We start from the raw sequence: 13317 nt of genomic DNA, 5'->3' as shown, positions 1-13317 counted from the left end.
AGGTTGCTCCCATGTCCTGGCTAGTGTGAATAGTGCTGCTATGAACATGGGGGTGCATGTGTCTGTTTGAATTATAGCTATGTCCGGGTGTATGCCCAGGAGTGGGATTGCGGGATCATATGATAATTCTATTTTTAGTTTTCTGAGGAACCTCCATACTGTTTTCCACAGTGGCTGCAGCAACTTACACTCCCACTAACAGTGTAGGAGGGTTCCCTTTTCTCCACATTTGTTATTTGTTATTTGTAGACTTTTTGATGATGGCCATTCTGACCAGTGGGTGGTGATATCTCGTTGTAGTTTTGATTTGCATTTCTCTAATTATCAGTGATGTTGAACCTCTTTTCATGTGCCTACTGGCCATCTGGATGTCTTCTTTGGAGAAATGCCTGGGACCTAATTTGAAGAGAAGCGAAACTTCAGCCAGGGTGATATCCTGAGCCACAAAAGTGTTTCTTGATCGGGAAAAGTGAGGCCCTGAGACCTGGGCCAGCACACCTGCCAACTCACTGGAGCTCTTGATCTTCCCCTCTGCTCAATTTCCCAGAACCCTAAGGGTGGGCAGAAGTGGCCCATCCACTGGTTAGAAGAGAGTGGCTCCCCTGCTGCTGACTGCAGGGGTCTGAGAGGGAGCCAGCCCCCGAGGACACACCCCTGCCCTCAGGATCTGCCCTCGTTCCCCTCCTGACCACCAGACCAATGACTGAGGTTAAATGTCAGCCTGGCCCCCCCAGGATATGCTGGGCTATGGGGGAAGAACAAAACTCATTCGTATCAGCAGGACCCAGAAGGGTGTGCCTGGGAGTGGACCTCGAGGTCCTAGATCAGGGTGGTGGAATCGAATGCTGACCTAGGAAGAGGCTGTCAACACGGGCACTCACACACATACACACACACACACACACACACACACACACACGCACGCACATACGCAGGGACACTGGCACACGTGCCACGCCTGGGAGACTAGGACCAGTGCACTGCCGGGACGGCTCTCAGGAGCTCTGGAGCAACGAAGCCCCACATTAAATGAAGTAAACAGAACTGGCCATGGCAGAAGGTAAAAGAAGGGCTCAGAGGCTCAAAGAACCTAGCGTGCTAAAATGGAACTATCATATCTGACCTGAAAACCCAGCAAATGAGTATCACCCTTGGAAGGTCCTACAGGACGCTCCATTTACGAGGAAAGTAAGACGTGCTGCTGAGGGGGATGTGAGCATTCCCAGAGGTTCCGTGGTGCCTGTCCTGTCTGCAGGGTTCACAGGAGACGATGCCATCGTATAACTGAGCTGCATAGGATCAACGGAGCTGAGAGAATTCCAGAACAGCGGAAGGCAAGTGGAAGCACTTACCTGTCTGGGGCAGGGTGAGCATAAGTAGTGGACCAGGTAGCAAGGTAGCAAGTTCTGAATGGCTCTCAGCTGCCGGGGGAGTGGGGGGTGGAGGGGTGGGGGGTGGGAGTGGGGGTGTCGGTTGAGACGACTAACAGAACAAGAAGTAAGGTCAAGTTCCTGGAGGCTAGAGAGGGGACTCTGAGGTCTTTTTCTTGGCCTGGAATCATACTAACGTGGACACCCCTGGCAACGGGCACAATTCTCATACTGATTTCTTGGCCTGTGGAGTAAAATGATCACATCGGGCAAGGTCAAGTGGAAGCCCTGAAACTGCCCCCCTGCTGTGACCAAGCGAGGAAATGGACAACAACACATTCTTGAGGAAGGCCAGAGGCTAGGGCCACCCTCCAGGACTTTAAGGACACAGGGTGGGGCCCCCACGGTATTTGCCTTTAATTCACCAATGACGACGGGCTGGTGGGAACCCAACCACGGAGGAGCCAAGACGCAGCTCAGTGTCCATCGCGCTGCTGGAGTCGTGGATGCATCCTGGAGGGATGAAGCTCAGAAGACAGAGGAGAGGGAGCAGGGGGCGGAGGAGGGAGGAGAGCACCTGAGGGATGCGGGAGAGCTCACGCCGGACATCAGGAGATTGCTAGAATAAGCAGTTTCTGTGCAGTGACGTGGCCAGCGGCCCAGAGCTGGGAAATGTGCAAAGAGGTAGGAGAGGAAGCAACCGGACAAAATGAGGTGACAGGAAAAGTGGCTTCTGCTTTCTGATAGCCTCCCCATGGCGGCCTCTGCCTCACAGTGAGTCAGGACCGCCGAGGAAACTGACCCGAGGGAGGGGCAGGGGTCAGTCTCAGGAAGGGATCTGATCCAGGGCAGGAAGGTGGTTTGAGACCCATGGTGGTGCGGCTGCCCGCAAGGAGGGAAGGATGGGGCTGTGGGGCTGTTTCTGCAGCGAGGCTGGGCCTGAGCCCCAAGTGCTGCGTTCGTCTCAAAGTGCAGAACCAGCTTGTGTGCATCGCTGCCTTTGACCCCTGCCCGGGGGCTCCTCTCTCCTCACACCCACGGCCAGCTCTGCCCTCTCCTGCCAGCAGAGACCCTTGGCTCCTCGTGGGCAAACCCCACCAGACCCAGATCATGTGTCTTCCCCAAATGCACAAAGGTCTGCACGCAGCTCCCAGGACCTGCTGCAATTCGGTCCTCCCAAAGGGTGACACCCTTCCTCCTAATACGCAAAATGCAGAAGTAGGTGCTGACAATGGGAAGTGAATCAGAGACAAACACCAAGCTCCTTCACTTGCACCTGGAAGGAGACTAGAGGCGTTCGTTTCCAACCTTGGCTTCAAGTCCCTGAAGGGTACTGAGCGCTTGTTATCCCCGAGGATGGGATGCAGGACCACGTGGCTGCTCCTAGCTCTGTTCCTTCTCGTCCACCCAGGTGAGTGGGGCTGGGGCTTTGGGAACTGGAGTGACTGAGGCTGGGCAGGAGATGGTGAGGGTCTGTCCTGGGGGACATGGCAGGGGACACAGCAGGGCCAAGTCATGGATGCAGATGCTTTTTTGTTAAACAAAAATCAAGCTCTGCTGCCTCTCAGGTTCTATGCCAGGTGCTGGGAACCAAACAAGAAACAAACCCAAACCAAAGTGCCCCCCTTTTAGGACGGTGTTTTTCAACGCTGGCCGTTCTACACAAACAGATGAATGAATGAAAGAGCAAACTAATGAAGGAATCCACTCTTCATGAGCTTTCAAAGAGCACAGATGATCAGCCTCCAGCTCAGACCCACTCAGTCAAGGTGGGGCTCAAGCATCTGGATCGTTTCAAAGCCTCCACAGCTGGTCTTGACTTGTAATATGAGCTGAGAACCCTTCCTCTAAAGAGCTTAGAGGGCAGGGAGGAAGACAGGCAGGAAAGCCGGGGCGGGGAGGGGGGCAGGCTCTATGGAGTGTCCCTCAAATCCAGGCATCGGCTGCCTGTGTTTCTGCTCCGGGCGAGCCAAAGACCAGCCCGTGGTCCAGAGTCGTAAGTGCAACAGCCGAGATACAAAGAGTGGTGTCACCAGGGAAGGGAAGACCAGAGATGAGAAGGTGTCTAGGTCTGGGCTCGATGTCCAGTCCCTGAGGGGCAGCTGGTCCTTGATGCTCAGAGAAGACAGGATCTAGGGAGGTAGGACCACAGGGCTCTGCTCCTTCTCAGCCTCCCAGGGCAGCCACAGAGGAACGGGAACCACAGGGCTTGGGGCAGGATGCAGGGAGGGTCTCTTCAGGGTAGGAGGTTCTCAGGGGAAATAAAATGACCCATTTTTTGCATCCATTGAAGTACTCATCATCTATGTAGGAGATAAAACTCTGATAGGGAGATTTGCATGTAGAAAATTCACTGGAGACAATTTCATGTTATTATTATTAGTTTAATTTAGAAGTTGATAGGTATAAAAGGGTACATTTGTATATTAATCTTAATAGCAAAATAGAATAGACTAGGGTGGCTTAAACAATAGAAATTTCTGTCTTTTTTTTGAAAGCAGTCTAATTTTTAATAACATAGAACAATAGAAATTTCTAAAAGCTGAGAAGTCCAAGATCAAAGTACAGCCTGATTTAGTTCCTGATGAACTCTCTCTTCTCGGCTTGCAGGCAGGCAACTTCTTACTGTGACCTTCTCTGAGCGCATATGTAAGGGGAGAGAGAGAGAGACAGAGAGCCAGCGAGCTCTGGTGTCTTTTAAGGGCACTCACTAATCCCACCATGAGATCCCCACTCTCATGACCTTATTTAGCCCTAGTAATCTCCCAAAGGCCCCATTTTCAAACACCACCACGTTGGAGGTTATGAATTTGGGGGTAACACACACTCCGTTATAGCAATACAGGTGCAGAGTTGATAAGGTGTTGTAGCGCTAGCTCATCTGTTGTCAAGTTGACATCACCACCACCATCCTCTGAGTCCTGTTCTGCATCACAGAGGAAAATCCAGGCATCACATTTCCCCAGATTACTTCCCCCCATGCGTCGCAGTTGATCAATAGAAGCACTTGCCAGAGATTTAGAAGGTGGAGAAGCAGCCATCATTCTCTGGAGACAAGCGGGAGCAGGTCCCGGAGGATGAGAGATTCAGAGCCACTCCCTGTCAAGCTCTAGGGAAGTCTCGCTCAGTGGATGCAGGCTGCAGGCAATTGGTGGGAGTGTCTCAGAGACCTTTCGGAATTGCAGCAGCGTCTAATGGGCTCTTGAGAAAACCCATATTGAAACTTCTGATTGTGAACACAGTGTCAAGTTCCCTGGCCATTCAGAGGAGCATTTGCACCTGCCCAGAAACCCATGCAGCCCCATCCCTCTAGCCATCTCCCCATCAGAGTTAGCAACCAGGTCCACTGCTTGAAGTTTTATCTACTGGGAAAAAAATTTGCCCCCTCTTCCATGATTGCTGTATTGTAGGTTTCTCAACCTTGACATTGTGGACATTTGGGACCAGATCATTCTTCGTGTAGGGACCGGAGCGTCTTGTGTCGAGTAGCATCCCTGACCTCTACCCACCAGATGTCAGCAGCACCTCCTCCCCCACTGATAATCAAAAATGTCTCCAGACATGGCCTAATGTCCTCTGAGAGCAGGGAAGGGAGTGATGGCAAAACACCTCCAGTTGAGAAACACTGCTTTTGTGTTGTCCTAAATTTACCTAAATGCTAGAGCCATTCACTTGCAGGAGGTCCAGCATATCGTGCAGAACCATCTGATCCAGCCACGTAGCTTCCTGCCTCAGTCAACTGATGACAGGGAATGTGGATGGAGGAAGAAGAAGCAATGTAGCAGCAGTAGCTGCCCCAGATCACAGGATCTGGTCTACTTACGAATGCAAACTGCCTGTCCCTCTGGGACCTGCCCGACCCTCCTCTGATGTAGAACATTTTCCACTTGACTTTTTTTTTTAAAGAAGATTTATTTATTTATTTTTGGCTGCATTGGGTCTTTGTTGTTGCACGCGGGTTTTCTCTAGTTGCAATGAGCAGGGGCTACTGTTCTTTGCGGTGCGCTGGCTTCTGATTGCCTCTCTTGTTGCAGAGCACGGGCTTTAGTAGTTGTGGCATGTGGGCTCAGTAATTGTGGTTCGGAGACTCTAGAGCACAGGCTCAGTAGTTGTGGCACACGGACTTAGTTGCTCCATGGCATGTGGGATCATCCCAGACCAGGGCTCGAACACGTGTCCCTTGCACTGGCAGGTGGATTCTTAACCATCACACCACCAAGGAAGTCCTGACGCTCTTTTTAAAAAAAGAATTATTTTATTTATTTTTGGCTGCCTAGAGTCTTAGTTGCGGCACGCAGGATCTTTCTTACGGCATGCATCATCTTTCACTGCGGCACTCAGGCTTTTCTCTAGTTGTGGTGTGAGACTTCTCTCTTCTCTAGTTGTGGCACATGGGCTCTCTAGTTGAGGTGCATGGGCTCAGTAGTTGTGGCCTGCAGACTTAGCTGCCCTGCAGCATGTGGGATCTTAGTTCCCTGACCAGGGATCGAACCCACGTCTGCTGCATTGGAAGGTGGATTCTTTACTACTGGACCACCAGGGAAGTCCCTCCACTTGACTCTCGATCTTCAGTAATCTTAAGTCAGGAGGTGCACAGACAAACAACACAATCTGTAACGTCTCATCAATGCTAGAGGAGAAGAATGCACATTTTGCCAAGTGCGCTCTGCTGCACATGCCATGCAAGAAGGTGTACAAGAGTCCAGCTGGCTTCCAGCCAAAGGGGCCTTGAGAGGGATGCTGGGCAGAGGCCAGTGTAAGAGCATTGACACAGGGGTCAACTGCCTTGTTGCAATAGAGGGGCACCCTGTGGGAGCTAGAATATTGTGTGAGCTATGTGAATATCTCACCATGTGAATATCTCACCATGTGAATATCATGGTGAGATGATACAAGAAAAGGCAGCAGAGAAGATGCATGCAAGTAGGGGCCAGATTTTCAATTCCACAAACAGACAGAGTGGGACCACCAGATGAGGAACAGAAACCGGGCTACACACTCAAATCTGCTTTCTGTGACATCCACAGGGAGCTAACAACTACACACTGCCCTTTGAGGAACGATAAGATTTTTAAGGTTTCTTATGAGGTTAACTATGAAACACTTTCTGCATCACAGAAGAAAGACAACACTAAGCTAAATATTCCAAAAGAAAAAAAAAAGGGTAAACCTGAAAATTATTCACAGGCAATAAAAGTACACCTGAAGATATATACCCTTTAGGTCTTCACAAAGCATCAAGCTGATCTCCCCGTGCTCTCTAGCAGCTTCCCACTAACTATCTATTTTACATTTGGGAGTGTGTATATGTCAATGCTACCCTCTCACTACGTCCCAGCTTCCCCTCCCCCTGGTGTCCTCAAGTCCATTCTTTATGTCTGCATCTCTATTCCTGCCCTACCACTAGGTTCATCAGTACCATTTTTCTAGATTCCATATATATGCGTTAGAAAACGCTACATATCAAAACCATGTGGCATGGCCAAAGCTGTAGGCTAAAGTAAATTCTTAGGAAAAGTCTGACATTTCCCCCAAAAGTTAAACATAGACTCACCATGTGACCCAGCAATTCTGCCCCTGGGTATTTACCCAAGAGAATTGGAAACATACCTCCACGCAAAAGCACGTACACGAATGTTCACAGTGGCACTATTCACAATAGCCAAGATGTGGAAACAACCCCAGTGCCATCAGCTGATGACTGGATACACGAAGTGCAGCACATCCGCACCATGGATTGGAATTCGGCCATAAAAGAATGGAACACTGGCACGTGGTATAAAACAGATGAACATTAAAAACATTATGCTAAGTGAAGGAAGCCAGATGCCAAAGGTCCTGCATTATTTGATTCCATTTACACAGAAAGTCCAGAAAGGCAAATCCGTAGTGACAGAAAGTAGATTAGCAGTTGCTAAAGGCTTCAGGAAAGAGGGAAGTGGGGAGTCACTGCTAATGGGTAAGGGGCTTCTTTTTGAGGTGATGAAAACATTCTGGAATTGGGTAGAGTTGATGGTTGTATAACTTTGTGAATATCCTAAAACCCCCTGGAGTATACACTTTCAAAGAGTAAAATTTGATATGTGAATTATATCTCAAGCTTAAAAGTGGATAAAAAGCAAATCCTTGGCCTTGAACATGCTTTAGTTAATTTTATAAAGGAAGAAAATTATCAGTCTTTAACTTAGCAAATTAGAAAAGATAACGTGTGGTAATCTCAAGGACATAAAATTATACATATTGGAAATTAATAATTTCAAAATAAAATGGTAACGTGTATCAACTAAATCTCAAAATTGTTTAACGCAGGGAAAAGTAGGAGGACGAGGAGGAGGAAAAACATGAAGGGGAGGAAGTCCTATGGCACGTGTAATCAACACAATAAAACAACACATCATCAAAATTTGCCACTATGATAGGTACAAAAAATTCCATTATAAAAGGATACTTCATAATTGCAGAACTTTATGCTAATACATACACTGTAAAATAGATATCTTTGGGGGAAAAACAAAACAAAAGAACAGAATTTATTAAAGAACAATAAAAAAAAGCTTGAACAGGTCAACACTCATGGAGGAAAAAATGGAAGTAACCAAAGAATTTGCCCCAGTGAAGAATTTGCCAGACAGTTTTGTAGACAATTTTTTAAGATCCTAAAGAAACCAAAATTCCTTTGCTCTGGTCACGTTCTGATCTCAGAGCATAAAAAAAGGCTATCTTCCAGGTCACATGTGTGGCAGCGGCGTATCTCTACCAGCCCCGCCAAAGATGCGAGGAAAGTGACAGAAGGAACCTCGCTGACCAGCGTGGATCTGAGTTGAGCCGGGACAGCAGGCTCTGCCGGCAGGCGGGGCTGGGTGGCCCAGGCCCGATGGCTGTTGTTTCCAAATAAGGCAGAGTTTTAAAGTTGACAGGCTCCATCCCAAACCCAGATTTTGAGCTACTCCAGAAAAGTGCAAAGGTCTGAAACCACATTGCCTGCTTCTTGCATGAGGACAAGGGCGGAGTGGGAGGGGCCCCGCCTCTGCAGGGCGCACGCGCTCCCCAGGTTGCTGGGGTCCTCACTACCTCCCAGGCTCCGACACGGAGGCCTTTTTTTCATCGTGCTCGACGTGCTGTTTTTCTTACGGTAAAGAAGAATTTCCCTGTATGCGAAATCTTTCCAAGGTGAGGAAATGAACGAAGAGCATGTATCATAAGAAAATGCCGTTTCACTCTATGATACCTGCCTTACTGCAAAGCTCTAGTATTCAAGACTGGGGATTTGGTATAAGGACAGACATGGATCAATGGAGCAGAGTGGAAACTCCATAAATAACTCACATATTTGCTTTTTGGCAAAGGAACCAAAGCAATTCAATGGGAAGAACTGGGATCTGGGTGACACAGATTCCGTAGCACAGGGAGACTGACTGGTATCACTGTCTTGGTCAAATTCAAAGGTGCGCCTGCAGGGTGGTTTTACTATAGAACCACTGGAAACAGAACCCTTAGCAACAGTTTCTCCAGAGACAGGTGAGGGGGATGTTTCAGTTGGACCTCCTGAGGTCGTCAGTCCAAAGTCATCTTCTGTGGAAATGGGTCCTCTGGTCTTTCCCCCTCCATCAGACCAGCATAACAGAGATGGTTGCCAAAGGACATCTCTGGAAATAGAAAGATGTATTGGCCACAGACAGGGGGAGAGATGAAAAAGCTATTATTGCTTGTGTCTTTGAGATCTGTATTGTGCTTTTATGGGATTTTCCTGGTAGCTTTGACCTGATAGAATTTTGAAGGACAAAAGGGTCTGTCTTACAGAAGGGGCATTTCTTCCTTGACCGCTATTTGACTCAGGAGGTCCTTGGGTTTATTGGCGCTATTCACGATGCAGGAGGCTGTGGTCCTGCCCTCGGGGTGGGAGGTGACAGGTACATGGATATGTGTTTTCCAGGTTCATTTGCCATCACGGGCCCAAGAGAAGTGAGTGGCCTGGAGGGGGGCTTGTTGATTGTCCAGTGTCGATACAACCCTGGATGGGAGACCCATGTGAAGTGGTGGTGCCGAGGAGCTGCCTGGAGCAGCTGCAAGATTCTTGTTGAAACCACTGGATCAGAGAAGGAGGTGAAGAAGGACCGTGTGTCCATCAGGGACAACTGGAAAGATCGCTCATTCACTGTGACCATGAAGGAGCTCAGCCTAAGCGATGCAGACACTTACTGGTGTGGGATTGAGAGAGTCGGAAGTGATGTGGGGGCCCAAGTCGAAGTGACCATTGACTCAGGTAAGAGTATGTGTCTGTGTGCATGTGCCCTGTCTTAGTCCCTGGGGTCCCTCTTCAGTGACCTAACTGTCACTCAGAGTGAGCTGTCCCAGAGGGTGGGCGAGTCCTGAGGTCCCATGGAGCCCCCACTGCCCACTTGGGATTGGGAGGGGCAGGGCTTCCCTTGGAGGCTCTCCTGGCTCCCCGGGCCTCCTCCCGGAGGGGATCAAGCCTTTCTCGACACATTATTTGTCCCCTCTGCACAGTCAGTACCCAAGTTTACTCCCATGGAGATGAGGTGCTGGTCCCAGCTTCAGCCTGTGGGCCAAAGGCACCCTCTTCCATGGGACCCGGAGACCCCAATTCCTGCCAGTGCTTCCCTGGTACCCTTGGTGCCCAGATGTCCCAGCTCTTTCTGGAGTTTTGGGGCTGGGTCTTCAGAGCTGCCATTCCTACCCCCTGTCGCACATCCCATCTCAGGGGAAAAGAGACCTAGCATAGTCTAGTTGCTGTGGTTAATTCCTGGGGTCTGGAAAGGCCTCCACAGTCAAAGGGCTGTTGAAATCTATCAGATCCTTTTGTCTGAGAATCATATGATATTTCTCCTTGGTTCGTTACTGTGGCATATTATACTTACCGATTTTCTAATGTTCAAACAATTTTGCATTCTTGGCATAAACCCAAATTGGTGATGATGTATTCACTTTCCTATATATCCCTGGGTTCCGCTTGCTGATGTTTTGTTTCAGACTTTTGCATTTACATTCTTGAATGATAGTTGCCTGTAATATTTCTTCCTTTCACTGCCCGTGTCAGGTTGGCATCAAGGTTATGCTGGTCTCATTGAATGGACTGGGAATTGCATCCTCTTTTGCTTTGTTCCAGAATTTTTTTTTATATATAAGATAGACATTATTTCTTCCTTAAATGTTTAGTAAATATCGCCATTGAAGTTTAGTAAATATCTGGCATCTTCTTTTGGGGAGAGTTTTAATAATGTAGTTGATTCATTTAAATAGTTGTGAGATTCACTAAATAGTTGTAAGATTATTCAGCTTTTCTGTTTCTTTTTGTGCTAATTTTAGTATGTTATTTTTCAAGGAATTTGTTATTCCATCTTAAATTTCAAATTTATTGGCATAAATTTGTTGAGTATCATCTTATTATCCTATCCCCGTATTATCTTATCCTCTTATTATCTTTTTTTTTATCTTTATTGGAGTATAATTGCTTTACAGTATTGTGTTAGTTTCTGCTGTACAACAAAGTGAATCAGCCACATGTATACATATATCCCCTCCCTTTTGAGTCTCCCTCCCAACCTCCCTATCCCACCCCTTTAGGTCTTCACAAAGCATCAAGCTGATCTTCCTGTGCTCTCTAGCAGCTTCCCACTAGCTATCTATTTTACATTTGGTAGTGTGTATATGTCAGTGCTACTCCCTCACTACTTCCCAGCTTCCCCTCCCCACCGGTGTCCTCAAGTCCGTTCTCTACATCTGCATCTCTATTTCTGCCCTGCCACTAGGTTCATCAGTATCATTTTTCTAGATTCCCTATATATGTGTTAGCATATGGTATTTGTTTTTCTCTTTCTGACTTACTTCACTCTGTATGACAGACTCTGGTCCATCCACCTCATTACAAATAGCTCAATTTCATTCCTTTTATGGCTGAGTAATATTCTATTGTATGTATGTGCCACATCTTCTTGATCCATCCACTACTGGGCATATACCCAGAGAAAACAGTAATTCAAAAAGATACACTTATTATCTTTTTAATATGTGCAGGATATGTAGTGATGTCCCCCTTTTCATTACTGATATTGATTATCTAAATAATCAATAATCCTCTCTTTCTATCGTACATATCGTGCAAGGTTTTTTTTTTAATATTTATTGGCTTTATTGATCTCTGTTTTATATTTATTTTCTACTTCATTAACTTTTTTAAAAATATTTTTAATTAATTAATTTATTTAATTAATATTTGGCTGTGTTGAGTCTTTGTGGCTGCGCTCCGGCTTTCTCTAGTTGCGGCAAGCAGGGGCTACCCTTCGTCGCAGTGCGCTGGCTCCTCACTGTGGTGGCTTCTCTTGTGGAGCACAGGCTCTGGGTGCTTGGGCTCCAGTAGTTTGTGGCACACGGACTCAACAGTTGTGGTTCCCGGGCTCTAGGGCGCAGGCTCAGTAGTTGTGGCCCACAGGCTTAGTTGCTCCGTGGCATGTGGGATCTTCCCAGCCCAGGGATCAAACCTGTGACCCCTGCCTTGGCAGGTGGATTCTTAACCACTGCGCCACAGGGAAGTCCCTACTTCATTAACTTTTGTTCTTTTCTTATTTCCTTCCTCCTGCTCTTCCTTGAGCAAGTGACCACGGACTGTCACTACAGCCCAGGGTGGGAGAACTATGTGAAGTGGTGGTGTCGGCACGCTGATCCGAATCACTGCGTCATCCTTGTTCAAACCATGGGATCCAAGCAGGAGGAGACAGCGAACCGTGTGTACATCAATCAGAACAAACGCATGTTCACCACGACCAGGTCCGATGAGAAAATCATCCTTTGAGAAAAACACTTTGGTTTCTCTGACGTGCTGCCTAGCCATGTTATAGTAAGATACCCCTGGTCACACCCAGCATCTGGTCATTTACATAAAGATTTGCGTTTGAGGCCACCATAAGTTCCCACTTTGCTTCTCCCAGGGCACCTTTAAAAATAACCACTTAGAATGAAGGCTGCAAAAAAGTAGTGACCTCTGCCCTAACCACCTGATAAGTACCAGGTGCTTGCTACCCAGCTCTCTCTCTCCTGCTCTCTTGTGACCTGGGATGGAGGACAGCCCTTCCCCTGGCTCATGGCCACCGGCCCCCTCCCACCTTCCCAACTCTGCTTCTGAGATCTGTACGTAATAAATCTTTTGACTCTACTGCCTTTGTGTGGGTTTATTGAAACTGTGCCTTCAACCAAAAGGACCCTGTGGGTTTCACTTGCAAAGTGGCATTTCGGATGCTGAGGTCAGCTACCTGCTGACCCCGTGTGAGTGGCTTGTGCCTCCTGGTTCAGCAGGTCATCATCTGCATATTGTTTTTAAAATATTTATTTATTTATTTATTATTTATTTATTTGGCTGCCTCAGGTCTTACTTGCAGCACAAGGGCTCTCTAGTTACGGCAGAGAGAGCGCAGGCGCTAGAGAGCACGAGGGCTTAGCTGCCCCTCAGCATGTGGGATCTCAGTTCCCCCACCAGGGACTGAACCCACATCACCTGCACTGGAAGGTGGATTCTTACCACTGGACCTCCAAGGAAGTCCCTGCATACTCTTTTAAAAAAATTTTTATGTTTTGGTTTTCAAACTCTTTTTTTAAATTAATAAATTATTTTTTATTGACGTATAGTGGATTTACAAGGTTGTGTTAGTTTCAGGTGTACAGCAAAGGGATTCAGTTATACATACATATATATCTTTTTTTTTCAGAATCTTTTCCCTTATAGGTCATTACAAAATATTCAGTATAGTTCCCTGTGCTATACAGTAGGTCCTTGTTGTTTACCTATTTTCTATATACTTGTGTGTTTACGTTAATCCCAAACGCCTAATTTATCCCCCCTCTTTCCCTTTTGGGAACGATAAGTTTGTTTCCTATGTCTGTGTGTCTATTTCTGTTTTGTATATAAGTTCATTTGTATCATTTTTTTTTAGGT

At 47.3% G+C, this 13317-nt stretch overlaps 1 protein-coding gene across 2 annotated transcripts; it reads left to right on the top strand.

Annotated features, from left to right (window-relative positions):
• The first annotated feature begins 2653 nt into the window (after positions 1-2653).
• On the top strand, positions 2654-12525 carry LOC130840669 (CMRF35-like molecule 1). 2 transcript variants are annotated; one of them, XM_057716390.1, is made up of 3 exons: positions 2654-2781; positions 9304-9633; positions 11984-12525. In XM_057716390.1, exons 1-3 carry the CDS (start codon positions 2727-2729, stop codon positions 12178-12180), a joined length of 582 nt encoding a protein of 193 aa, XP_057572373.1. In that variant the 5' UTR covers positions 2654-2726; the 3' UTR covers positions 12181-12525. The 2 variants fall into 2 exon arrangements, with proteins under 2 accessions (XP_057572373.1, XP_057572374.1); XM_057716391.1 differs by having other exon boundaries at positions 11980-12525.
• The last annotated feature ends 792 nt before the right edge of the window (positions 12526-13317 follow it).

Source organism: Hippopotamus amphibius, chromosome 17 (assembly GCF_030028045.1).
Source record: "Hippopotamus amphibius kiboko isolate mHipAmp2 chromosome 17, mHipAmp2.hap2, whole genome shotgun sequence".
NCBI classification, from domain to species: Eukaryota; Metazoa; Chordata; class Mammalia; order Artiodactyla; family Hippopotamidae; genus Hippopotamus; species Hippopotamus amphibius.
The sequence above is the reverse complement of the archived record's forward strand: the minus strand, read 5'-3'. Positions and strand labels throughout refer to the sequence as shown.